Source organism: Echiichthys vipera (assembly GCF_963691815.1).
Source record: "Echiichthys vipera genome assembly, chromosome: 11".
In the NCBI taxonomy this organism is placed as follows: Eukaryota; Metazoa; Chordata; class Actinopteri; order Perciformes; family Trachinidae; genus Echiichthys; species Echiichthys vipera.
The window spans coordinates 23,033,833-23,061,676 of NC_139836.1; the positions used below are offsets into that span (position 1 = coordinate 23,033,833).

The window sequence follows — 27,844 nt, forward strand, 5'->3', positions numbered from 1 at the left end:
CACACTCACACAAAATAATTTGACATGCAGAACCACAGCGAGCACACAAAGGTAGACTGGCTTTTGCACACAGCACACCCTGCTTACAAAAAGCCCTGTGAATGAATGAGAATGTGGCATTTGTTTGGCAATCAAGGTCAGTCATTGCTTCATCAAGAGCTCTGCAATAATTCATCCTGTTTATGAGAGAAAGTGTTACCGGTAGAAAGAGGAACTCGGTGTGTGATTGGATGGGGGGGTGGAGAGAGCATTTGTCCTCACAATAACTAGTTGTTTGTCTTGTCAGATTGTATGAAAGGGCTTTGGAGGAGAATAGGGCAGAGAGGGAGCAGTGGAAGAAGGAGAAATATAAATCCATGTCTTTTTTTTCCTGATTTTTTTTTTTTCTCCTTTCACTTCCTTCCAGGCTGAGTCACTGCTGTTGAGGAGGAAGGTCTGGAGAGGGAACGCAAGAGGAGGAGGAGGAGGTGGAGGAGGAGGGGGAGAAGAAGAAGAAGAAGGGAGGGCGGCGGGGAGATAAGCCACAACAGGAAGCAAAGCGACACACACGTGTACACACACACTGTGTGTTTGTGTGTGTGCGTCTGAGAGGGAGACTGCGCGAACGAGAGGGTGAACAGGAAAGGAAGGGAGGGAGAGTGACGCGGAGGCTGGGAGAGCCGCCCCCCCCTCCTCCTCCTCCTCTCCTCCTCTCCCTCTCTTTCTCTCCTCTCCTCCTCTTCTCCCCTCCTCCCTCTCTCTCTCTGTGGAGCAGGCGTGTAGCGGCATCAGACTCGGCGTGAAGGAACCATGAGCGATGTCACCATCGTTAGAGAGGGATGGCTCCAAAAACGGGGTAAGTACATCCAGTACCTCTCTTCTTCTACTCCCCTCCTCTCTACCTCAGTTTTCTCTCCTCTTTTTCTCTGCCTCTTGTCTAGACTGAGGGCCTGGCCATGCCTGTCCACATGTGCCGGTTGGAGGATGTGAGTGTGTGCGATTGAGTGCGCGTGTGTGTGTGTGATTACATGGATGTCTGATTATCTAGTGTACAAGTATACGTGTGCGTTTTCCCCCACAGGGATGTGTCTCTTTATTATAAGCTTGGCTGGCTGTTTGCTAAGCCTCTATGTGCTTCAGTCAGGTTGTGTCTGAAAGAGTGTGTGCATGGGTATGTGCATGTATTTGTATGCACAAGTGTGTGTGTTTGTGTGTGTGTGTGTGTGTGTGTGTGTGAGAGTGAGTGAGTGAGTGAGTGAGTGAGTGTGTGTGTGTGTGTGTGTGTGTGTGGTGTTGAGTGTGCAGTTAATAACATCTACCAGGCCCATAGTTACACAGCTGATGCATAGTGTTCTACCAGGCCAGCGTGTCTGCTAATCTGTGAAATCAAGTTAGTTCAGTCTCTCTGACCTATTATTAAACACAGTAGTGTTTTAAGTTCTGAATGGTGTCACTGATAATCATATGACATGGGGTCGAGGAGTTTAGTTGGGGTGGAGTATGGTGGTGGTGGGGGGGGGTCGGGGGGGCACTGATGACACATCCTGTTTACAACCAAATGAATAGGAAATGGTTAAAAAAGACATTGTAATAGCTGAAGAGCATGTTAAGATAGTACTTCCCTGTTCTCACACACTCACAGTTTATGTTGAGTGAGTAATTGCTGCAACAGGTGAAAAGTCATATGTGTCAGGGTCAAACTGAAGTAGAAACTCTGCTCTGTGATGACTGTAAGACACTGTAGAACTTTCTGTCTGAAACAGTACATTGCCCCAAAAACCACAATTTCATGGGGTCGTGTGTCTACTGGTGCTGATTCCTCCAGGCTCAAATGTATGTGAATGTGTATGTGTGTTTTAGTGAGACAGCCTCTCGGATAGAACAAGGGGATTTCCAGACTTTTAGGCCAATGAGCATCAATCCCCTGACTTTGTGATGGTGTCTAGGAATGTGTAACACAAACTGTTGAACAGGAAGTGACATGGAAACATAACAGACAGCAGGCTTCTGGGTAATGTAGGCTAACACTTAGCAGGAGAACATGTTGGACAACGGAGTGCTCCTTACTACATGGAGTGTATGCTCTCTCTCATTGTGTCTCACACACGTCTACAAATACAGCACACACTCTGTATTACTGAAGTAGAGGGGAGGATCTTTTTCTGTGTGCCAGCATGTCAGTGTGATCCAGTCGTCTGTGCATATTAAGAGGAACACATCGCCCCCAGTCACGACGCAGAGCTACCAGCGTGTGAGAGAGGTAGAGAGAGGGTTGTAGGGAAGGGGGTGTTTGTGTCAGGAATATGAATGTTTGTCTGCATCGTATGCTAAATCTTTGTCTGTATTTGTGTTTGTGGAGAGGAGCAGAGTCAGTGCTGACTCACTGTCCAGGTCGTGATACAGCAAAGACTGCAGTCTTAGTCATTAGACAGCTCTTTACGGAAATGAAACAGCCAGAGAGACACTGAAAGGTAGTGAAACATCTACACCCAGACACACGCAACCTTTTGTTCTAGTATTAAGATGACTGTCCTTACTAACTCTGCTGCCACATAATGCACGTTGTTTTGTTTTGACTTTAGTGAAATGATGATGGTGACACTGAAAGACTTAATGAGTGGAAGCACAGAAAAAAAGATGGATGAAAAAGATCGAAGAGAACAGAAACAATAGTGTAACAGAACTCTGTAAGAAAGAAAGATGTTCATGTGCTTCGTGCCTCTTAGGATTTTAAATCAATCATGAAAATGTTTTATTTCATGAAACGAGTGTCAGAAGAGTACCTAAATACCTGCTGAGTTCTGGGTTGCCTATTAAACATTGCAGATTAGATGAGTAGTGATATATCTGACACTTTTCATGCTCTTAATGGGATAAGTCAGGGTACTATATAATCTCAATTCTTGTCTGTGTGTGCAGGTAAATGCTGGTTAAAATAGGTTGTGTTTCTGGTAATCTCATAATTAATCATTTTATGTTAGATTAAGTGGTATTTTCCAAATGCAATTTTGGTCTACAACAGCTGTTAAGGAATTGCTTCCAATATGGTGCAATTTTGTGAAAAATTATTTAATGATAATTAGTTGTAGATGATTGTATGTTTCCAGTTCTACTTCCACAGAGGTTTTTCTTTAATGTCAGGTCATATATCTTGGTTTTATCATTTTACAGGCAACTTTACGCACGCAGAGATTTATATCGACATTGTCGTAAATTTTATTCTCAGGCAACACACACATACATCATTTTCACACATGCTCTAGTGATGTGATGGTCTGGCTGTTGAGGACTTGCGCTTTGCCCCTGTATAAGATACAGCTCAGGCAAGGTTTGGGTGTAAGCAGAGACTTAAATGTGCACATCATGATGCTTTAATCATACTATTGTTATTAAAGAGGTTTTACAAGTGATTGTTCTTCAGCAGAGATGTACCCACATGTCAGGAAGTGATAAGAAATACTGTGTGTAAATGTAGGTCTAGATCTGATGAATGAAATGGAAAATCCTACCAAAGGCTGCCCAGTTGTGCCAAATCAGAGTGAGAGTTCATTTTACCATTATTTGACCAGACTGGGTAATTGATAGGTGTTGTTGAATGTTTGTAAATGTCTGTTTTGACGTTGTTTAACTTTTTTGACTCTAACTTTAGTGGTCTGACTTATAGGTATTTGGTCATAAAGTAAAATGATTGATTGAAAAAAAGAAAGTGTTTTCCCATTCCTTGCACAACGTATTGGTGATGATCTGTTGCTCATGCACCCTCATGGGGATGCTTGCCTCTTTGCATGTTTTATGAAGGGACTGTGTGCATCTTTGAGTGTGAGGCTTCTGTTCGACAAGCCACTAACCATTAGAATAATTGGTCAAACATGACAGACGTGTGCAGCACAATGTAACACACTGTGGACTCCCTGGTCAACTAACACACAAAGTGTTTCACATAGAGATAGAACACAAAACCATCACAGATGATACATATGCATAAGGGGGTTATAAAATAAATCAGGAAAACATGAATTCAAAGTTTGTTCATCACTAGAAGCAAACACAGAGAGAAACTCAAGGAATATCTGTTCTAGCACAGTACAGTATGTCCTCAAATGACCAAGCCTTTCAGTACTCGCTTACAACCATAACCATGGCGATGATTTCCTTCCTCCTTTCATTAGATCAGAGTTGGGAATGCATTCGGCTGCATCATTTTGTTTTTTAATCTTTGGAAATAATGAACAATGGGTAGAAAGATAAATGTACCAGAATCTGTCATAGAATATAGTATAAAGGAAACAGACTTATAAGTTCATCTCCAATGTTTGGAAGCATGATGTTCTCTTCTAAATGATAAAGACTGAATGATTTCAAAAGATACTTTGAATGGCAGATGCTATAACAAATCTGATGGATTGAAGTAAGGTACAGGCTTAGATTTGGACAAACATGGTCTTGTGTTAAATGTTGTATTTGGGAGTGTAAATTAGATGTTGCTCTCAGGAGTTACAAGGCTGTTTTATTGCACACAAAAAAAAATCTGAAGTGAGCTCCACTTCATTTCCGCCGAAGCGAGGAGTTTACCTTCTGTTGGCCCATGTGGGGCCACAGAGGTCACAGTCAGCCAGTGTAGTCGAGGATACTGTTACCTCCACCATCATCAGCCCACACAGCAGTCAGCACAACAGATGGCCGGGAGAGGAGGAGAGATGCAGCTATGTCAAAGTGGAGCGAGTCTTGTTTCTGACTGGGTTTTGATATAATCTAAGATCAATTTTTCTGTCTCACAGGAGGGCTCAAGCAATCTCATATAAGATGAAGTCAAGTAAAGAGTGTTGCACATACTCTTCCTTTCACAATTTTAAATGTTTAAAATTACAGCCAAGACTTTGTGTGGTCACAAAGTGTTGATAACAGATTGATGTTATATTCTTCAGTTGATTTTATTGAGTTAGTAAGTGCAAGTAATTCTGCAGGGAAATTACCAAGTCTTACATGATGCATTGATTTAAGAGTATTGAGAGACTCAGTTTTGTATTAACTGTTTGGCCCTTTATAGATACTAAAGTTTTTAAAATATGTTTTGAGTTCTAAAGCACTCTTCGCACAGGATTATAATCAAATGTGAATCTGCCATGCCTAAACTCTGTAACATACAAAAAACCTGCCATATTTCGTCAAACACAGTTATCTAATGTTGTTAAAATAATAATCTCAGTAACTAGGAGAGCTTCTCTTTTTTTCTTCTTCTGTCAGGAGGCTGACATGTAAATTACTATTCTTGATTTCTGTTATGGGTAAAAATTCAGGTGGCTCGCAGTGGCTGTGGTCACATTAATACCCACATGATTTTGTATTGGACATAATGCAGTATTCAGTTACATTGCTACATCCCACCTATTGACTGAAATGTGGGCTCACTATGGAGACAGTCAGGTAGCTCCATTAGATATTCAGTGTCTCATTATAAAAGTCCATTTGTTTCACTTAATGCATCATGGCATGATTGTATGATAGACCTGAGAAGCTGAAATGCAAAGCAACACACACAACACACTGACTCTTTTTACACTCTTTTCTCTGTACTCTCTATCCATAGGAACTGTATGGGCTATACTGTATACGTTAGACTGCTCTAGGGTTTATTGGGTGCAGTGCAGTGAGGCAGCCATCTTGGCTCAGTGAGTTCAGTGAGTTCAATTTTGCTGGAGGCTGGCTGGCTGGCTGGCTGGATCAGGTGGCAGTGCCAGATCCCTGATATCAATCACCAGCCGCCGCTGCCGCTGCTGCTGCTACCGCCACTGTCTGCTGTGTCGCCCTTCTACTCTCCTCTCCTCCTCCTCCTCCTCCTCCTCCTCCTCCTCCTCCTCCTCTTCCCCTTCTTCCTCCTCCTCTGTCCTACCTCTGCTGTAGAGCTTGTCAACACAACTCACCCATTTTATTGGAATTCTCACTCTTTCCCTCATTCTATCCATGTATCTCCTTTCACCTCCCTGTACTCCTCCTTCCATGCCCTCTGTTTCTTAAACTCATGTGTATATACAGGGCAATAGTGGACAGGCAGACAGTACAGGCTTTGTTATGAATGGCATCCTCTTGCATATCCGGAGGAAGTGTACGCTCCAGTGTGGCTTTACAAACTGTCTCCATTGTCCTAAGAATGACTCATTCTACACTGCAGAGAATGGCAGTCAGCCAGACAGTCAGACGGACAGACAGCACAGCGCAAACAGACAGACTAGTCCGCAGAGCCTACAGACAACCCGCAAAGGAAAGACATGCAGAGAGACAGATAGTTTGTGACAGATACAGCCAACACAAAGGCAGACGACTTTACAGAAGAGACTTGCAACTTGCAGGTGCAGACACCAAATGAAAGACAGATGGGTAACATACACAGACAGGCAGCAGAGATTGTGTCACTTTTGAATGAAATCGGAAAATTATGTTAAAGTTTTTGAGTGAAACATTTAGATAATAAATCTTGAAATTACCATGTACCAGGCAAGAATGCTACATAGAGATACAACTGATGCAATCACATGTTTAAGTTGAAACATGGAAGAATTTCCTCTTCTGGTGTTCTGTATGGTTACTGGCAGCATATCTGGCCCATGCACTGGAAGATGTTGTGTATAAAAACTAATGAAAACAGTACAAACCTTAACAGCAACGAGCAGCCTCTCAATTAAAGAAGTCTAGTCTAAAGAATAACTTCTTTATTGCTTCCTGTTTCTTAGTTACTTTTGACAACCAGTTTGAGATGGCATAACTTTGACTCCACATTACCTTGCATGTGTCCAATTATACAGCTGCATGCTGTTTTCAATGTTGTAGTTTTGTAACTTTCCTTAAACTTACAGATAAATTAAGGGAAAAAACCTCATGAACTAAATAGTGTAGGGTCAGACCAATTTAAATTTGAGTCCCTTACCGATTTTTAGAGGGAAAACTTCACAGATTACCCATATAGTAGCTGATATAGTGAATTTTTGAACTGGAATGAAAATAGACCTTGTGCAAATATGTCTCTGCAAAGGTACTCAGGAGGCTGCTCTCCTAAACAAATAACTTTATAAAATAATATTTACCATTATTATACACTGTATACTATTATAATTACTACACATACAGTGTAATACATTGTCAACAGGTTTTATAAATTAGCATGGAGAAAATAAAGTACAAAAATAAAAGATAACTAAATAGAGATCAGCACTGTATGTTCAGTATCAGTCAATTGCTGACCACATTCTGCTGTATAAACTACATAATGAAACCTTTTCTAAATCACATCAAGCATTGTTTTCTGCATTATATGTTCTGTAAAAATACATTTTCATATCAGTGCATATCCTACCACAGATATGCCCATACCTATATGTATGTAATAGGCCAATATCAGGCAAATGTTATATAGCTCTGGCTCTAAAATAGTGTTGTACATATAAGTTGTATAACTCTGCAAACTCAGTCAGTCAATAAGACCAGTGGTAAGTGATACAGTAGGAAGCATCCCTGTAAAGGCCATACAAACAGAGATATTGATTAATGGATAGGTAAGTGAATTAACTAATGTAGAGTGAAGCAGTCCTGGATAAATGAATGAATGGATCAATGAATGGAGTGCTGATCACTGCAGAGGGAAAACTTGGATGGAGGAAGAGAGAAGGAGTGAAGGGAGGAGAGGTTGAGTAATGGGATTAGTTTGGAGCTCAGGAACATTGAAGTGCTGACCTGAAACATTTGATCACAGTGTGGATGTATACATTCACATGCATGTACACATATACACTTTACTAGATTATCATTATTGCTATCCTTACTGTATAAAGCAATGTCAATATCCAGAATTCACAAGGGTCGGACAAAATATATTGAATATCATCTGCTAGTAATAATTAATTGTAACATTCATTAGACACTTTGACTGTTGTTACCTAAACACAACAACATACAAATGATTTATTGGGGATTTCTATAACATTGGTTTATTATGTATTTTTCCCCAGTGTAGCCCACCTGTTGCTCATATAGTGTTGTGCATTTTAAGGTATTTCCATTTCTTAATAAGAAAGCATCGTGAAATGTTGATACAAGGAGGTAGTTTAAGAGCCGAGCCTCTATCCGCCTCTACCGTATAAATCATGGGTTTCCTGATCTTCTCAATTTCCTCATCATCTGGTTTCTATCCATCACTATTCATCAGGTCATCTATTAGGTATTTTCTATTGTGTTCCACTGAAACCAGATTTTTCGTTTAAGTGTACTAGCACAGAGATTAGACCAAAGGGGTAGTGTGTAGTCTAACAACTTGAGGTATTGTGGGCTGGTTGGAGTAGGCTTTGGGCTGATTAGAGGAGGCAGGTTAGAGTGGGGGTGGGTTTGGCTGTATTAGACCAACAGATTAGTGCCTAGTGGCTAACAGCTAGTGTAAGTGTTTGCTGGCAGGAGAAGGACCTGAGTGTGACCATTTGGTCTCATACGGCCACTTACATTTGTATTTGGCCATCCTAGTCTATCAAATATTGATCCATAACTTTTCCTATAGAGAACGTATATTATTATTATTATTATTATTATTATTATTATTATTATTATTATTATAATACTAAAACTGTCTTTTTTCAAAAGCTACATAACATTAGGATCCGTAGAGCTCTGCTCCAAACTGCGGCTTCTCTAGTAACATTATACACTCCTCTGGCTACATATGAAATAATAAAACAGCACAGTCTGATGGTATGTTTTGTTTCTATCAACTTGGCATTATTTGCTTTCCAAAGTTGACAGAATGATGGCCATTCAGGTAATAGTTTATAAATCGAAGTGATATGATCCTACATAAGTTTTACTATATATGTCAGTGCTGAAATGTGATTTTGCAAAAAACAAGTTGCTAATATTTGCTAATGTTTGGCACAGATATATTCTGTGCTGCTGTTACTCTGTGGGTTATGCTGTGATGCTGATTAAATGATTTTAAATTAAACACTTAATTTAACTTGTTGAACTTTCATTTACCTGAGCAGATGATTGTACAGAAATAATAAGTTGTGTTTTTTGTGTTTATCTTCGTTTTTAGCAAAGGAAAGCGGTTTCACACAGTCCATAGCACCAGCCATAGTGGTGGACAGTGGTCTTCATCTGGTTGGCAAGGGCCACTGGATAAATCAGTTTCATCCTTGATGTATTTTGTTCTCTTCACTTTGCTGCTGTAGCACAAAGCTCAATGATGCTTTATTTGTAAAACAGATCATCCGTTCCAGAGAGCAACCTCTGTTTCTGTAACAGCTTATGAGGAGACCATGAAGGCAGCATCTGTTGGAGGCAACTTCAGGCACTTGTGATTTTATGTTGTGTTCTGAACTGATTACCCACTCTGATGGTTGTCAGATAAGACACAGCCACTTACCCTAGTTTACAGTCGTCCTCACCTTGTTTACAGCAACTGTTGAGCAAAGATGAACTGAGAATTTGAGTATTCATCAGCACTGTTAGTCTGCTTGTTTGTCTGGGACAAACCAACACAGCTGCGGTTTTCCTAATTTCAGTGAGAAGCACATTTTAATTGAGTATTGTTGGAGTATGTCATGCCCCGAGTAAAACACTTGGGGCCGTACATGTTTAAGCAGTAGTTTCAGAGTTGATGAGTGCAGTTGAATGAATGTTAGCTAACAGGTTAATATGTCGGCTAACATATAGTGGCATTGGAGCCATGGCATGCCTTCCACAACAGCAAAGCTACTAGGTGTATACTCATTTCTGTTTGAGTATCCTTCAGATGGCACTACTCTGGCAACCAGATGTGACATAAAGATACAGTGAAAGCTTGTTTGCTGTGATAAGCTGTTGAAACATCTGGTCATTTTGCTTACATGGGTAAATATGTAGGGCCGCCTTTGGTTGGTTCGGTTTTAGTTTGCTCCCGTTATACCTGACTTAATAGTTGAGCTGCATGCTGATGTCACAATGGCCAGGTCAAAGGGACAGTCAGTCTATTTATATCTTCCCACCTGTAATCTGTCTCTGACAGGATTAACTGAGCCACTAACTTCAGCCTGCTCTGCCACAGACACACTGAAAATGGTAGCCCTGAACAAATACATGCATTCACAACAAATGTACAGTACATATAAGGAACACAGATGTATAAAATATGATCATTATTAGGATATTCCATGAAAAGAAGGTGAAATATATTTATTTTTTAACCAACCACAAAATGTGACACTATTTAACGATGTTATATGTTTTTTTACACGGTATTTCTGTACTTGTGTGCTTGCATGCTCTTGTGTTTCATGCGTCTTTCACAGAGTCTCGGTTAGTTAGCCTGATTAAAAACAAAGAGGAAGAAGAGTGACAGAATTTTTTCATCCTCCCTCAGCCTCCTCCGTCTGGTTGCCAATCTCCAGTCATTAATTAACTGCCATGACAAAATTCCCAGTTCCCAATCTGACATTAGTGTAGAGCAGCGGACGGCAGTGGTAATCATGTCAGCAAGGCTTGGCTCAATGTTCTGAGGGGGCTAAATCTTCCCATATGGTCCACTGGCTGGGCCCCACACCTCACCAAGCTCTCATTAAACTAGTACTTAATATACCAAGGTAAAGAGGGACACACACACACACACACGCACACACATACACAGGCACACACGCACACGCACACACACACTCTAATGCATACACTCAGCTGTAAGAAACAAATAAAGACATCTGACATGGGATTGGGCACAAAGGGACTGGAGGACAAGGAGGTGCTGTTTATTTCTGTTTGTGTGTGCATTTGGTGTGTGTGTGTGTGTGTGTGTGTCTGAGTTTTAAGAGACTGATGCTGTACAATTGTTGATTTGCCATCTGTCATCAAGAGAAAAGAGTTCTATCTTTGTGTGCGTGTATACAGAGGAGAGATGAGACGGAAAAGAAAAAAGGAAACAGTCAGTGAGGTGCAGATGTCTCGCAGCATAGCGGCTGGAACATGAGGTTCAATGGCAGACTGCTGTATGAGAGGAGTTGGAGAGGGAGAACAGAGAAGAAAAGAGGACGAACATCTGCCATATTCAGATATTGCTCAGTGGTTTGAGTGTTTCTACACAATATCTTGAGTTTGAATAGACCTGGGAAACTGCCTGCTCATTAAGTAGCTTGCAGGGCTAGGCAGGCAGGTTCAGAGAGAACTGATATTGTCTGTTATAGGGAAGGTTTTCGTTGCCACCGTACTCTACGGGGGAATTGTTGGGTCTATGTAAATCATAAATGAGTCATAGAGTGTGGCCTTTACCTTGTCTGTAAAGTGTCCTGAGATAACTTTTGTGATGATTTGGCAATATAAATAAATATGAATTGAATTGAATTGAATTGAATTGAATATTATTTGTGGTTTTACATATATTCTTCATTTTAAAATAATGCAGAGTTTTTTTTTAGGACCTTAAGTCAGCATGTTCTCTATAAATTTTTATCATGAAGAAAGTCAAAAGCGTGTGGTGCGGTGCCAAAATAGTTTTTTAGTACATCCTTTGTTAATAGTCTCAAGAAAATAACCATTAAATACTCTTTTTATTTTTTTTACCTTTTATTAAGAGAGATTTGTTATTACCATCTTTCAAAGCAGAAAATCTTTCCCCTGGCTGTTCAAAGTTGACACTATACAGACATACAGTAGCATCTAAGTGTCCTCGATTAAAGCACATAATGGTTCCAGTGGATCCGGTATAGCTGACCTTAGTTTTTTCAGAATATGAGTGCTTCAAAATGTGTCATGTGCTTTGATTAGGACTTATTTTTCTACAAAATACAAGCAGATTTAAAGAATAATAATAATGCTAAATCAATTTGAAAAGAAATAGAATCTTTTTTATAGAAGTGTGTATTTTTTGTCTTACAACGTAGTAAACGTATATTGTCTTTTGAATTGTCTCACGGCACCTCAAGTGCCTGATGCCGGCCAGCTGATGTGGACACGTTGTCAAAAACAGATGTAACAACATGACTAACACCAGCTCTCAAGGAAGGAGAAGTTTCTGGCTGAGATGGCCTGACTTAAGGAGATGTCTGTCACCTCAGAGTGTGACGGACAGGCAAGCAGTCACTAATTGCAATCACACTGTGATTTTGTCAGTTGACACTCTATAAAGTAGTTCATGAAGTTGCACTGCTCGATCACAAGCAGACAACATCTTGTAAGTCACGTGGGCGTAAAAGTAGCTCTTTTAGTGGACAGTGTTTTGTGAAACTGTCTTTGAGATCGTCATCAGGGATTTTTACTAGCAGATGAGCCAAAACAAATATGATTCCGGTCCCTGTAACTTTCAGTTACGCACAATGGAGCGTGACTGATTGTGAGGGAATCGGATGAGGCTGTGTTTTGCCCTTGCTTCATTTTGTAATGTTGTGCTCTACAAGCATGATTAACTGCAGCCTATCACATCTTGTTATATTCATGAACTGATTCATTTGGATATAACTGTGTTTTGTGCCTCTGTTTCCTCCCCTAACAAACGTTATGCTTTGAATCACCTGAAATCAAGAACAGATAGATGTCTGGTGTCACGCTGCGGTTACTTGTTGGCATCGCTCTCACCTGTCCACACAAACAAAAGTGTAAATTATTCACAGTTGCCCTGTGTGTCCTGATGGACAGATGGGCATACACTTGGGCAGGTGGACAGACAGACAGACAGACAGGTAGCCAGTCAGGACAGAGGGGAGAGCAGAGAGCAGCAGTTAGTGAGGTGGAGAGCACTTAGTGTCGGCCCTTCAGTGCAACAGATGAATGAAACCTTTACAATGAGGCACGACTGGGCTGGTGTGTGTGTGTGTGTGTGTGTGTGTGTGTGTGTGTGTGTGTGTGTGTGTGTGTGTGTGTGTGTGTGTGTGTGTGTGTGTGTGTGTGTGTGTGTGTGTGTGTGTGTGTGTGTGTGTGTGTGTGTGTGTGTGTGTGTGTGTGTGTGTGTGTGTGTGTGTGTGTGTGTGTGTGTGTGTGTGTGTGTGTGTGTGTGAGTGTGAGATTTGGGGCATGGGGGTGCACTTGACAGTAGTTGGGGGTGTGGGACTCGATTGTTTACTCTTGCCTGCTGGGCTGAACTATTGTGCTCCTGTGTGCGTGTGTGTATTTGTGTTGACAGAGCATTGTGTGTGTGTTAGGTGAGTGTGTCCATGTGTATAAGTTTACAGGCAGACAGGGAGATGTACAGCACAATGCCTCTCTGCTGCTCTTGGAAAGGAGGGGGTGCTTCACAAAAGACCAGAGGGGTCTTATGTTGTCCACACACACACATGCACACACACACACACACACGCACACGCACACGCACACGTAACGCCAGCTGCCACCTACAGCCCCATCCCAGCATTTCTGAATTAATAATAACAGAGCCAACCACTCTGGAATAATTGTGTGATGCACACACACACACACACACACACACACACACACACACACACACACACACACACACACACACACACACACACACACATACATGCACAAAGCTTTGCACCTGTTCACCACTGCTCAACTGGTCAGGGTTGGGCTGGTTAAGGTCCCCCATGCGCGCACACACACACACACACACACACACACACACACACACACACACACACACACACACACACACACACACACACACACACACACACACACACACACACACACACACACACACACACACACACTCCTTGTTGCCTGTCTGTTCAAGGCAACAGTTAGACAGCTGTGTCTGTCTCCTGACCCTCCCCTTCTTGTTCTGATCTGCAGCTATTCTCATTGACTGATTGGTCCAGCTGCCTTACTCTAATCCTCTGATTGGATAGCTTCACATCCAATGAGGCAAAGGACCAGAATAAGAATTTAAATATGAATGTCAGATTTAAGTGGGGAGCCTCAAAGAACGTCTCTGTGCAATCATGAATGCACAATATTAATATAAGGATTACTGAATTTAAAAAAAAGAGGTTTATGACTGGTTATTTGTAGCATCTTTATTATGATAGTTATGTCAGTATGTAAACAGAACCATTCCCACCAAAACTACACAAATTATTCTGCTTAAAAGAAAAGAAATAGATGCCTCAGTTGAAAGAAGGGCTGAGTGACATGCCGATATATATCATCAAAATGATATAACAATGTCTATCAAATATTTTTTTGTTTTCTTTCCATTGCAATGTCAGTACAGTAGCTGAACTGTGTAATGGCAAAATCATCGTAACGTTTTACATTCTGATAAAGTTGTCAAATAAATGAGAAAATATTCAAAATATATACTTTTCTTTTGGAGCATACAAAAATAGGTTTGTTTAATTAGGTGGTTATTTCACATATACTATGTATATACTGATTTACCAGAAAACCTGCTATTGTGATATATATATATATATATTTATCATTATCTTGATATGAAATTACCTAAAACGGTATAGAATATTTTAGCCATATCGCCAGGCCCTAGTTGAAAGTGATGCCACTTTAACATACTGATGTGTTTTAGACTTTAATGTTATGTCAACTAAAAGTTATATTTAGAAAATTATACTCAGCATTTTGGGCAAAAAAAAAACCTATTTAATGTAAACCTCAAGGATGTAAACTATTCAACTAAATCAATGATGTCAACACACAATGGTGTCCAAAGGAGAGAACAGAGAGAGGCAATATACCAGCAATCAGTGCAATTTGATTAGCCTGCTCATTGACTGTGTGTGCCTTTCTTAATCACATTGGATCCACTGCATTCTGAACACAAGCAGCATGACATTCCTAATGTTATGTGTTGAATGCAAGGGCTTTTTATACTGGTTAGCTCTGATTGTATTTGTACCCTCTTGACATGCAAGAACACATCCAACAGATCAGTCTTTGTGTTTTCAATGGCATGTTATGCTTTGGTAGTTGTGTGTGTGTGTGTGTGTGTGTGTGTGTGTGCGTGGGTGGATGTAGAGGAAATGGACCATTTAACTGAGCTGTGTTTAATATTCTTTATAAGGTTTACTATGACATAAACATAAACCTGAGTTTGCCCTGTCTCGTTAATAGTAATCACGTTATATGCCTGGCTACAGTATGTGCTTAACCCCTTGAACTGTAGCATACGACGCTTAAAAGATTGAATCAGTAGCCAATCCCGTTCCTTTTTCAGTTTTTTAGCATAAAGGACAGGGAGTTGACTTCCTTTGTTACATTTCTGTGTCATACTGTATGTTTCATTTCTTACATGTTTGTCTGACCTGCTCTGTGACTGTGACAAGAAAACTATGAATTATACAAATCATTTAATATGTTAACTCTGTAGAATCAATATTGTGGTGGGTGGATGATTTAGAAATGGGCTTGGCAAAACCAAAGCACAGAAGTCAGAGTTCTTACTGGACCAGAAGCTGACCCGGCCTTATGTACTGTACAGAAGGTCTTACTGGGCCCAGGTGTGTCTCCTGCCACTAATGGTCCTGCTTCACAGGTCCAGCCTCTGCAAACAGAAGAGCACACCAGCAAAGCTGCAAGAAGGGCAGAGGGGTTGTCACAAGATCCTTTGAATTACAACATTAAGGAGGAAAACTTGACTTTAATGTTGCACACAATTTCAACAGCCTCCCTGTGCATTTTATCTTTTCTTTGGTTTAACCTGTCTTTTTTTTTTATAGAAAAAAAACGTTTCTTGTTGAAATAGGGCCTCAATCTGCATGGATTTGATAGTTTGTTCTGGCATTTCCTTGTTCCAAATGACTCCTAATTTGAACATTACATGTTTCAGTATAAAAAACAATAAAAATTGTATTTCTGCAAAGTAGTTTTAAAGTTAGTAGAGCCTTGCCTTTCCAGAGAGTAACAGTACCTTCAGTACTTCCTGATGTGTTTTTATTCCCCAGAAAATAGCTTTGCACTAGCATTTGTGAGAGATTATTGTAATGACATATTATGCCGTAAAAGTGATTTTCATGTCATTTCTCCTTTGACTTGGTAAAGTCACAGAACATGGAAACTTGCGGATCTTGGAATTTAATATGTTGAAAATAAGGATAAGTTAATTATATTTTAATGTGACAGGAAACAAAAACATGCATCTTTGTTGTATATGCAGCATTTAAAGAGACAGATGAAGTAGTAACAGTAATGAATTAAGACAGTAAGCTTGGAGTGACCTTCACCCACCCTGTGTGGAGTGACCTTCACCCACCCTGTGTGGAGTGACCTTCACCCACCCTGTGTGTGTGTGTGTGTGTGTGTGTGTGTGTGTGTGTGTGTGTGTGTGTGTGTGTGTGTGTGTGTGTGTGTGTGTGTGTGTGTGTGTGTGTGTGTGTGTGTGTGTGTGTGTGTGTGTGTGTGTGTGTGTGTGTGTGTGTGTGTGTGTGTGTGTGTGTGTGTGTGTGTGTGTGTGTGTGTGTGTGTGTGTGTGTGTGTGTGTGTGTGTGTGTGTGTGTGTGTGCGTGCGTGCGTGCGTGCGTGCGTGCGTGCGTGCGTGCGTGCGTGAAGCCACAGCCTCCTGTCTGGCACAGGTGGTGTTGAGCAGCAACCCTCCAGCTAAGATGCTAATATGCTAACACTGCGCTAATCCTAGGGTGCTTTAGGAGGAAACGGACCCTGCTCCCCCCTCCAACAACACACATGAGCAAAGTAAACAGTGTTTAACACACGCATATATATTTAAGAAGACTGAAATACACACACACACACACACACACACACACACACACACACACACACACACACACACACACACACACACACACACACACACACACACACACACACACACACACACACATTCACTAATGCATACACTCAGCTGTCCACCAGTGCTGTAAGGGGGATTAGGATGTGAGGCGTCTTGGCTGCGGTGTGTCAGTCAGTCACTCTCCAGCTCTGTCAGCATCACAGCGGTGGCCACCATGCTCCAGGGAGCCACCACCATCTACTGGGCTGTCATGGTACTGCAGGAGTTGAGAGGAGCAGAGGGGAAAAGACCATAAGAAGGAAGGAAGAGGAAGGGGTGAAGTTCTAAAAAAGAGGGGTTTCTGTGCTACTAAGGGCGCACTCACACTGTCCATCCGTATCATGCCCCGTGCTTTAGGGTACTTGTCCGCCCCTCCCTCTCACGCCGAGGCCCAGGTAGTGTGAGTACAAACGGGCCTGTGCCCCTTGCCTGCCTATACGTCATCACGCTGTAACAGGTCACATGCATTGATTGACGTCATCGCTGTGCGACGCTGTGTTTACAGCACGCAGTCTTTTGGCCACATAATGGAAAGCAGTGCAGAAAACGTGGTAAAGTTTTTGGCTTTGTGGTTTTGTGCGTCTTGTCTAATTGTTTTTGAATATTTTCATTGACCAAATCTGCAGTAAACACTCCACCTTCGCATCACACCAACGTGAACCTTTCGCCGCCATTGTTTTAAATGTCCGCGCATGGTCCTTCCTTCTTTTTTCTATGTCCAAACAGGCGCATATAAAATTACGTCAGAAGCGCTGTAGGCCTTGTGCTCGTACACGTGCGCACGCTCGTGCTTGTACATGTGCAAACGTGCTTTACAAAAGCCCACCCCTCCCAAACGGGCCGTGGCCGCCGCGGTACGGTTGCACTCATACTGGTCAAACGAACTAGACTTTAGCCTTGAAACGTGCTTGGGCACGGTACGGATGGACAGTGTGAGTGCGCCCTAACTCAGTATTTGTAGTACTGTGAACCCGCAATATGCTGTCAGTGTGTGTATGAGTGCTGTATGTGCGTGGGCCTCCTTCTGTACCAGCTGGGGGAGCAGAGGGGCACCAGGGCAGACTGCGTGTGTGTGCATCCAGTACAGCCTACCAGGAGGCGCTGGCTGTGTGCAGCTGGCTGTGTGAAATCTCTTAGTGTTCCCCAAGGAATGGCCACACTCCCATGGGTTTCCACTCAATCTGGCCGCCCTGTGGCTGCCCTGCCCTGTCCCGACTCTCTGTCACTATCATAGCTCTAACCGCATACTGAGGCCCTCCTCTCTCACTCTCTCTGTCTCTGTCTCTCTCTCTCTCTCTCTCTCTCCGTCTTCTCCTTCAGACTCTTGCTGTCTCTTGCTCAACCTTCTTTTTCTCCCTCATCCTTCACTACAACATCTTCTTCACCTTTAGGCTGCTGTAGCCTTAATGTAGTCATATTTCACAGACTGAGCCACAGGCCTGTACAATCACTCTAGCATTAAACCTAGCTGCAGCCCCAGCTTCAAATTTAATTTACTTCTTTGATTCTTCCAACCCCCCCCCCCCGCCCCCCACAAGAGTGGCAAGACAGTCTGCTGAACTTTAACAGGTAGTACATAGCACCACTTTTTTGTCGTCAGTGACGGCGGTGGCTGTATTTAAAGCACTCATGCACACTCGCACACACTAACACCAGTCCAGCCCGATGTGGTAATGAGACTAATGCACTGTAAGTGGATTGGCTTTAAAGAGCCTGGATTCGCCTTAAGATGTCTGAGCAGACTGGAGTTAGAACTGCTGGGGTTGGGGTCACGCACACAGCCATATCCTCGTAAACATCCACATGGACAATGAAGAGAGCGTGCAGATTATGTAAAACCTCTTTTTTCTTAGTCTTTATTCATTTTAGGAGTAAGAGTCACTGCAGGTGTCTTGTACAGCTCAACAACATGCATTCTTGTTTGCTTCTTGCGCTCATGGACAGTCCCTCGGACAGATGTCTTCTTAAAGTGTCTTACAGCAGTTTCTCTCTTTCATAAACCCCAGTGTCCTCTCTCTGCTCCACACACACACACACACACACACACACACACACACACACACACACACACACACACACACACACACACACACACACACACACACACACACACACACACACACACACATTCACCTCCCTCACTTCCTTCACACGTCACTTACTTACCTGATGTTTAGATAATCTCTCTTCCTCCTTCTCTTTGCATATTACTGCTTTTACTCAAGTGTCGGCCGCTAATGCTCACATACACACACACATGAAGCCCCTCCCCCCGCTGTTGTGTCTGGAGGTGTTTTGACCTTCGTCTATAATGAGATCAGCTAAAGCAGATGATAATTTCAGCTCAGAACCAGCCATCAGTTTGACTGCATGCTGCTGTTGTCCGATGGTGAAACCTCCATACTGCAACATTGTGCAGTAGTGATTTGCTTTTCATTAATCTTTGATACAGTACTTGTAGCCTACTTAATTACTACTACAGTACATATGACAAAGTTGAGATACTTTGTCTTTTTTGTTTGTACTTCAATGCTGTTCATTAGCAGTATCAACAGGCTGGTGTGTAAAATATCAGAGAAGAGTGAAGAATGCTTTATTGCAAGTTCTTGAGGCGCGAGGTGACCTCTTAATTTGGCTTTCTTCTGACAGTCCAACAGTCCAACTCCAAAAGATATTAAACATATACAATTTACAAGGAAATATAAAAAAGAGAAAAGCAAAAAAAATCTAGAATCTTCAACCAGCAAATATTTGGCACTTCTCAGTTACTGAGAAATTGATATATCATCAAAACTATCAATCAATCAATCATCAATTCATATTATACCGTATCATATAAATATGTATTAATAATAACCAGTACCCAATTGTTTCAGCACTAAAACATGATGTAGTTTTTTTCAGTCAAACAAACCTAAACAACCTGTCAAGATGGAAAAAAGTCAACCTCTATGTCAGCTAAGTAATCTGTTATCTCTTCCTTTGGTCAGTCGGCTTATCAGTCGGGCGACCAACCAGCCGTCTCCTCAGTCACTCGGTTAGTAAACTTGTTATTTATTCAGTTCCACTACAGCCAAACACTCTTTGCTCTGAACACTGAATGTGTGTGAGTGTGTGTGTGTGTTGTTATGTGGCCAGACGACACATTCCTCTCCCTGCTGGTGAGCTGCTGTGTATGTGCTGGAACGTGGCAGAACCTCCCCTCCACCCTATCCTCATCCGCCTCCCCCCTACCTCTATACACCACCACCCGCCACCCCCTTCAGCTCCCAGAGCGCCAGTCACACAGCCCCGTCTCTGCGCCATCTGCATATCAGCTCCAGCCTCGGCCAAAGCATTAAATTAAATCCCTGTTTGGGTTGATTAACAAATGGCTGGTGAGCTCACATAGTTATGGAGTTATTTATTTAATTGTCATCAAGGTTTTTCCTGCTTTTCGTCTCTCGTTCTCTGCCGAAGCGTGGCATCCGGCAAAGCAGGAGAACAGAGGTGTGCTGGTGTGTGGAAGGAACGAGTGCGAGACAGAGCGATGGAGAGAGACTTTAAAGTTTGTGCAAGTCTGTGTGTCTCATTTCTGTTTCGCTGGCTGAAGTTCAGCCTTATCATTTGTACCTGTCTCCTATTTTTCGTCTCAGCACTTCTCTCTCTCATTCTCTCCCCTTTCCCCTCTGTCCCGAAATGAATAGTTAATCAGTCTGCTAATTGAGTGACAGTTAGGCAGTGCGTTGTTGTAATTGTCCAATCAGAAAGCTTGGAACAGGCACGGTCACAGCTGATTCATCTCTGCCTCTTACTGCTAAATCCACAAGCTGCAACTGGAAGATGTGCCAACAAGATTTATTTCTCCTAGAAATTCCAAAATAACTTTTAAAAAGCCTAGTTTAGTTTTGAATCCTTAGTTTGTGGCTCATACCAACAAAGTGGAAAACACAAGGTCTGGAGGGCTAGAAACTTTTGAAAAGTTTGTCACCCTCAATCACTGTTTTGTTGCTTCTTTATTCAAACTCTTGACTGAAACAAAGTACAGTGATTGTTTGTAGCCTATTTTTTAAATCGTTCAGTATTTGATTTGACCTTTTTGAACCGTTCACTGTTAATTAATACTTTCCTCACAATACAAGACAAAAAAGATGGTGATGGAGTTTAGAAAAGCATGAGTAAACAGTACATCGAATTAAGACATCAAGTTAGATGGAAGAGAGTACACTCCAAAATGTTTCATCTTATCCTCCTAAATATCCTCTACTCCTAGATCCTACACATCACCCACGTTGTCCTGTATTACTGATATCCTGACGTTCTAACAAGTAACAAGAGAGTCCTGTTGTCTTAAGCACTGTATAGTGTAGTATTTACTAATTGGCCTTAAGGGAAAAGTAAAGTTGTGCAGAGAACTAAATGAAACTGAAGTGAGGAGTCCGAGAGAGATGGTGTGGGAAGGAGACCGGCTGTTCTGTTTTCTCCAGCAGTCCAAACTAGAGACATGTGGCTCCCCAGACAAGCTGTCCAGAGTGGGAGAGCTCGCTGGACTCATTACAGGCAGGGCCAAGACGGGATAGCTTGACAGAACACCATTGGATCATTCGAAGGATTGGAACGGTAGAAACAGAATTGTGTTAGTTTGTGTGTGCGTGCGCGTGCCTGTGTTTGTTTGGAACGGCATGTGTGGACAACTGTCCATCTCCTCTCTCCGTCTGTGCCACCCCTGGCTGCCCCCTCCCCCGCCCCCCAGTTGACGTATACACACTCACACAAACACACACTCAATCACACACATACACATACACGCTGGCCAGAAGGATTGCTTAAATGTTTTCAGTCGTACTGGACAGCTGAGCGATGAAGTGGCCAGACACAGGCTTCCATTGGTTGGACACTTCATCAGGAAACTGACTCAGAGAAATGACTGGACTTGGACCAGCATGCCAGTCATCACTGCCAGTTTATAATAGTTTTATCAGTTTAACTTTCTCTTTATCCCCATCTATTTTGTTAGTCAATGTCATGCCATCTCTTTCTCCTATCCACCTTGAGGTTATTCAGAGTTTCTCTTCTCCAGGTGATCAGTTTTTTTTCCATCATCAGTTGTATGTTTAATCTGCTATGAACACAAAAACAGAAACGCTTGTACAACAGTTCACCAACACCACCAACTGCGCCCTGACCTTTCTTACACTCTCTACAAAACTTTAACATTGTAATCCTCAGTTTCATTGACTTGGGATTATATTGTATAGTTTTTGTTGTTGTTGTGCATCCCTTGTAGTTTGGATTTGTAAAACAATGCATATCTTTGCAGAACATCACTTCTTCATTAAACACAAAATACATGAAGTTCATTTGCATTCAAAATACGAATGAAAGTCTTTTTTTATGTTACTAGAATTTAAGCTCATTAGGCATCCGTTCTTTCTCTCTCAACACATAACAAAATCCTGAAGAGATTACATGCAACCCTTCGCTTCATACAGTATTGGTTTGGTTAGAATTGGTAAGATATATATTTTTTAAGCTGCTTCCTCTCCATCCTTTTTTTTTGCTTTGCTTTGCTTTCTTATATTATTTTTCCTTATGCCTCCCTCCATCCCTCCTCCCGTTCAGCCCCTCCCACCTCTGTAGCAAGTGATCCAAAAGAAGATGCTTTGTTCCTGGAAAAACAGGAGAAGGAAATGGGAGAGTGGGTGGATTTGTGAAAAAGAGAAAAATAGAGACTGAGAGAGAAGAGCGAGAGAGAGAGAGAGAGGTGTGATTGGTAATCCTGATGACGCACTGGCACCCAACTGCATTTTCTTATCTGTCTATCTGTGTCTCTTTCTGTCCCTGTGTAGTGGTTTAAATCACCATGCACACACACACACACGCACACCTCCACCACTCGCAGCACCCAGAGGTACCGACAGGCCCCGCAGTCGCATGGTCCCTTTGACGGAGCAGGTGTTTTTCTGCGATGTGTTAACGAGCACGGCCTGCTGTCATTTCCGCTTTAAATGGATGTCACAAACAGAACACACATACACACATTGACTATTCTCTCGCAGCGAATTAGCCTAAAAAGGTGATCAGAGCTGTTGTGTGCGTGTGTGTGTGTGTATGTGTTATGCGTGTGAGTATGCATGCAAGCACATGTGCATCTTTGTCTATTAGTATTAGTCTTCACAAGTTGTGCAAATGTGTGTGCGTGCAAGGAACGGCTGGCTAATTAAAAAGGGTTGAGAGGTAGGGAATATTTGTGTCCTTCTGTGGTTTTTATTGCTGTTGTTTGAAATGAGAAAATGAAATGTTTACACAGCATCCGGCTTTGCAAAGTGTTGAGATTGTCAGTTTTTTTTTTTATCAGAACGGTGTGTGTCTCCTCAGCCGCGTAGTCTGCATGTGCGTGCACAGTTTCATCCCTGTATATGTACTCATCATACTCGTCCAACTATGTGTGACTCCGCACATGTGTGTACTTTATCCATGTGTGTATCATGCTGTTTCCAGTAAGTGTTATCCGACTCTGTGGTGTGGAAATGTTTGACACTCATGTAATCCTGCAGCGGGTCATATGATAAAGCTGCGGTGCCACCTTAGGGCCAGTTTGTGCCAGCCAGTTGGGTAATACTGCCACCAGCTGCTTAACAGATGTTGTTATTTGTTGCTGCGGTCTAAGAAGGGTCATTCTCTATGTAATCTTATCTCATGTCGTGTCATCTCATCTTATCTCATCCCTTTTCTCTTCTTTTCTTCACAATTTGTGTGTGTGTGTGTGTGTGTGTGTGTGTGTGTGTGTGTGTGTGTGTGTGTGTGTGTGTGTGTGTGTGTGTGTGTGTGTGTGTGTGTGTGTGTGTGTGTGTGTGTGTGTGTGTGTGTGTGTGTGTGTGTGTGTGTGTGTGTGTGTGTGTGTGTGTGTGTGTGTGTGTGTGTGTGTGTGTGTGTGTGTGTGTGTGTGTGTGTGTGTGTGTGTGTGTTTCCGGGCATAAGTGTGTGTCTGTTTGGTAGAGGGGTCATCACCTCGACACCTGCCCATGTATCAGCCAGATGATGTTTCTGGCATGGATAGTTTACTTGTTGTGCTGGTAAACATGTTTTTGTCATTTTTTACATGATAATCCTATCCGAATCTGGCAAGCACTGTGAGAGGCATAGAGATACCGTTTGTGTCTGTGTGTGTGTGTGTACATGTGTGTGATATCCTTTGGACAGATGAGGGTTGAGCGGACAGGCTCTTATCCGTCAAGGGAATAAAATCTGTATTTAAAATCATCATTATAGCTATTAATGTTTTCCATTTATCTGCATGCTTGTCGTAATCATGATTACCCCTGAGTGCCCTGTTGCCTTCAGCATCATCATCACTGTTGCCCATATGATCTGAATGTGTTGGCATTTGTTGAACATATTTGACTTACATTTTTCTTCTTCTCTTTTTATCAATCTCTTTCCTCAGGTGAATACATAAAGAACTGGCGGCCGCGTTACTTTCTGTTGAAGACAGACGGATCCTTCATCGGCTACAAAGAGAAACCTCAGGACGCAGACCTACCCTACCCCCTAAATAACTTTTCTGTAGCAAGTATGTCACCTACTACACAAATGTCAAAATAGGTTAATATCTGTTATTTAAATTATATTGTTCCTGTATTTTTCCATTGTTTATACATAGAACAGCAACACTAACAAAAACACTGTCCGCCCGTCCCATACTAACAGATTCCCATCTGAAGGATGCATCTTTTAGATTCCTGAGGCACTAATTTGGAGCATCTTTCTGTTTTTGGTTATCTCTACTCACATTTTGCTGCCTTTGCTGTAAAAATACAGTAAAATGCTTCTAACTGTAAACAGAGATGCAGAGACTTGAAGCAATGTGTCCAAGTACCTGCATCTTCCATGTGTACTAAATCCATGTACACTGCCAGGGTTCCCACGCATCCTGGATCACCTGGAAAACAGTTGACCAGTATTCCAGTCATGAAAAAAAACAAGGAAAATGAGAGATAAAGTAAAATGTCCTGGAAAATGATTTCATATTTTCCTTTAAATTGAGAAAGAATCACCCAGCTCACTATCAGAGCTCCCCAAAATGAATAATATAGCCATCTGAAAGGGTGAAAGAGTTAGGATAATATTAACGTTATGTATGGGAGTATTTCGATTAGGCCGTTATGTTGTGGAAACACCATGAACATACCCGAAAGTCACGTCACATTGTACCACTACATTTTAGTAGTTACGTTAACCTTTAAAAGAAAATATTTGTCGCTGCTGACTGACTGCTGCTGCATTAGTTTGTTCTATGATCATTTTATCAAGAGTTCTAAGCATATAAGATAGGATTTCAAAGATCAGCTATAGCCATAGCCAGACTTCCAAAGAAGTGGAGGAACATATTAGTAAATGGAGCGATCGATGTCTGTCATACCAGCCAGCTCAACACCGAAAATGTCCTGGAAAATGACCTCGAGAAAAGAGTTGGAGCTTGACTGCATACTTCTCCGTAGGCTCATAATTAACATTGCTGATTATACTGCGACACCTGCTTAAATTAACCCCCGTGGGGAACATCAGTTTAGAGCAAAACCTCTAAAGGTGTTAGGGATTTAGTGTCTTGCTCGAGGACGCTCAGTCATGTAAATTGCCATGAGATGTTGCTGAAACGGTCTTGTGGTTTCATCACACAGAGCCATAGTGAAATGGCCCAACAGTTATTGCGTCAGTTCGACTCATGGCGTGACAAAACATCTTGCCACTCATCAGTCTTCACAGCGTCGGTATGCTTTACACAATTTACAGAGGGCCCCCAATTAAGCATTTATCAGCGTATCATCTGTCTACACCTGGTTAACAAGCTCCACAGTGTCTTTGACATGTGTAATTAACGGGCTAATGAGTTAACAAGATTCATTTTAATATCTCTCAGTCTCATTACCACCACCATCAACTCTCCTGGTTCATACAATGGATGCAGATTGGCAGTAAAACTTAGTGTCTGCATTCCAGACGTTCAGCTTTGGAATAAAAATGGTAGTCACTCAAAAAACTGTCACATCATCTGACAGAAGACAGAACTGACATTCTACTAACTTATAATATTTACAAGATGTTTTTTTATTTTTGATATTTAGGCTCACTTTTACTTCTAAAGACAAAACATTTTACTGACATTACAGTCAATAACATAGCATGCCTTGCTGCTCACTATTTGCTATTTAGAACCAATTCCTTAATCAACCTGTGTTGATTAAGGAATTGTGACGTTTTTTATTCCCTCCAGACTCTGCCGTTGTACTGTAGCTATCATATTGGTGATTATTACACTCAAGAATTTTACACAGCAATGATTAAGACTGGATATTTCCGCAATAATGGTGGTTCTAGATGACAGAAAAATTGATTGAGTCAAGCTTAGATGAACACCATTTAGAGTAAAAGTGTCTTTTCTGGTGTTGGGTAAACATTGCTATCGGAAAATAACTTTCTTTAACAGTGTTAGAAAGTACATTTAAGCAGATAAAAGACCAAAAAAGACAAAGGCAAGGTAAGAAAATAAAACATATAGTAGATAGTTTGACTGTCTCTATTATCAATAACAGACTGGGTATAAATAATTAGTAGTATAGTTGTAAATTGGCTGCAATAAGCTGTAGGAAGGAGCCTTTTTTTGGGTTATACCAGAGGAAATATTATAATCAAGTTGAAATGAGATAAAGGCATGGAGGACTTTTTTGATTTGCTTAAATGTGGAATAGTATGCAGGATTATATTGTTATTTGATTTTCTAAATTACAGTATATCATCATACAGCATATTTCCCTCAATAATAAAATTAATGCAGGTTGTGTAGCTGTTTACTACATATACATGAACATAATCTGATAGGTGCTAATGTTTTACCTCTTGGCACAAGCTCTGATGCATATGCCACTGTATCTACTCACATAAGTATTTCCATAGTTATACTGCACAGGATTTGCACATGCCAGCAATCGTTAATTACACACATCAACTTAATGTAAAAAAAACATTTTGTTTAGTTAATTAAACCGCGTCCGGCATTTTAGTTGAATGTCTTTGGTGCTATGTGAAAATATCTGCGAAACAGTGCAGTGCGGGTTGGTGATGAGGGGACGACAGTAGAGGCAGAGCAGAGTACAGGAGAATGGGTGCGAGATGAGGGTGAAAACAAAAAAGAGAATGATGATGAATGGTTGAATACAAGCTGATACCTCAGAGAAAATGATAAAGAATGGTACATCAAAGGACGGAGGAGGAGAAAGAAAGATAGGAGTCCGGAAGGGAGGACAAGTATAGAGAATGAGCGATGGGAGGTGATCGTTGGGGGCAGAGCAAGAGAAAATTGGAGACATGGGGAGGAGAAGGGAAGAAGAGAGAGGACAGAGATGGAAGGGTGATTAGGGTGGAGAGCAACGGATGGGAGATGGAGAGAAGGATGGAGGGATTGGAGAGTGCGGCTTTTGCGGATGAAATCTGGGGGAGAGGAAGGGAGGATGAGGGAGGAGGTGAGGATCATCAGCGATGAACAGACAGGGAGGAGGAGACGAAGACAGGATTGGAGAATGAGGAAAAAGGGGAGAGGAAAAGAGTTTGTGAGAAGGACAAGCCAGGCCATACATCCGGCCCTGGCTGCTTGGCACAGCACTGGCACTGCCACATCTGTTGCCCAAAGCTGGGAGGCCAGGTGGTGTGTGTGTATACATGTGTGTGTGGATGTGTGTGATTGTTTATTTGTGCGTGCGTGTGTGTGTGTGTGTGTGTGTGTGTGTGTGTGTGTGTGTGTGTGTGTGTGTGTGTGTGTGTGTGTGTGTGTGTGTGTGTGTGTGTGTGTGTGTGTGTGTGTGTGTGTGTGTGTGTGTGTGTGTGTGTGTGTGTGTGTGTGTGTGTGTGTGTGTGTGTGTGTGTGTGTGTGTGTGTGTGTGTGTGTGTGTGTGTGTGTGTGTGTGTGTGTGAACAACAGAAGTGGTCAGATGGAACAGAGATGGTACAGGCCTGTTCCCTGCAGAGGGACTCATACATACAAGCCTGTCGCTTACACACACACACACACACACACACACACGCACACACACACACACACACACACACACACACACACACACACACACACACACACACACACACACACTGATGCATGCACCTGCATAAACCCACTAAACTGCTACA

At 41.9% G+C, this 27,844-nt stretch overlaps 1 protein-coding gene across 1 annotated transcript in view; it reads left to right on the plus strand.

The window, feature by feature from the left end:
• The first annotated feature begins 786 nt into the window (after positions 1–786).
• The window catches only part of akt3a (v-akt murine thymoma viral oncogene homolog 3a), a 44,845-nt gene continuing 17,787 nt past the window's right edge, over positions 787–27,844 (plus strand). Inside the window, exons 1-2 of the mRNA XM_083922643.1 lie at positions 787–835; positions 24,111–24,236. Coding sequence (XP_083778769.1) covers positions 790–835; positions 24,111–24,236 — 172 coding nt within the window. The 5' untranslated portion in view covers positions 787–789. The remainder of the gene's footprint in view (positions 836–24,110; positions 24,237–27,844) is intronic.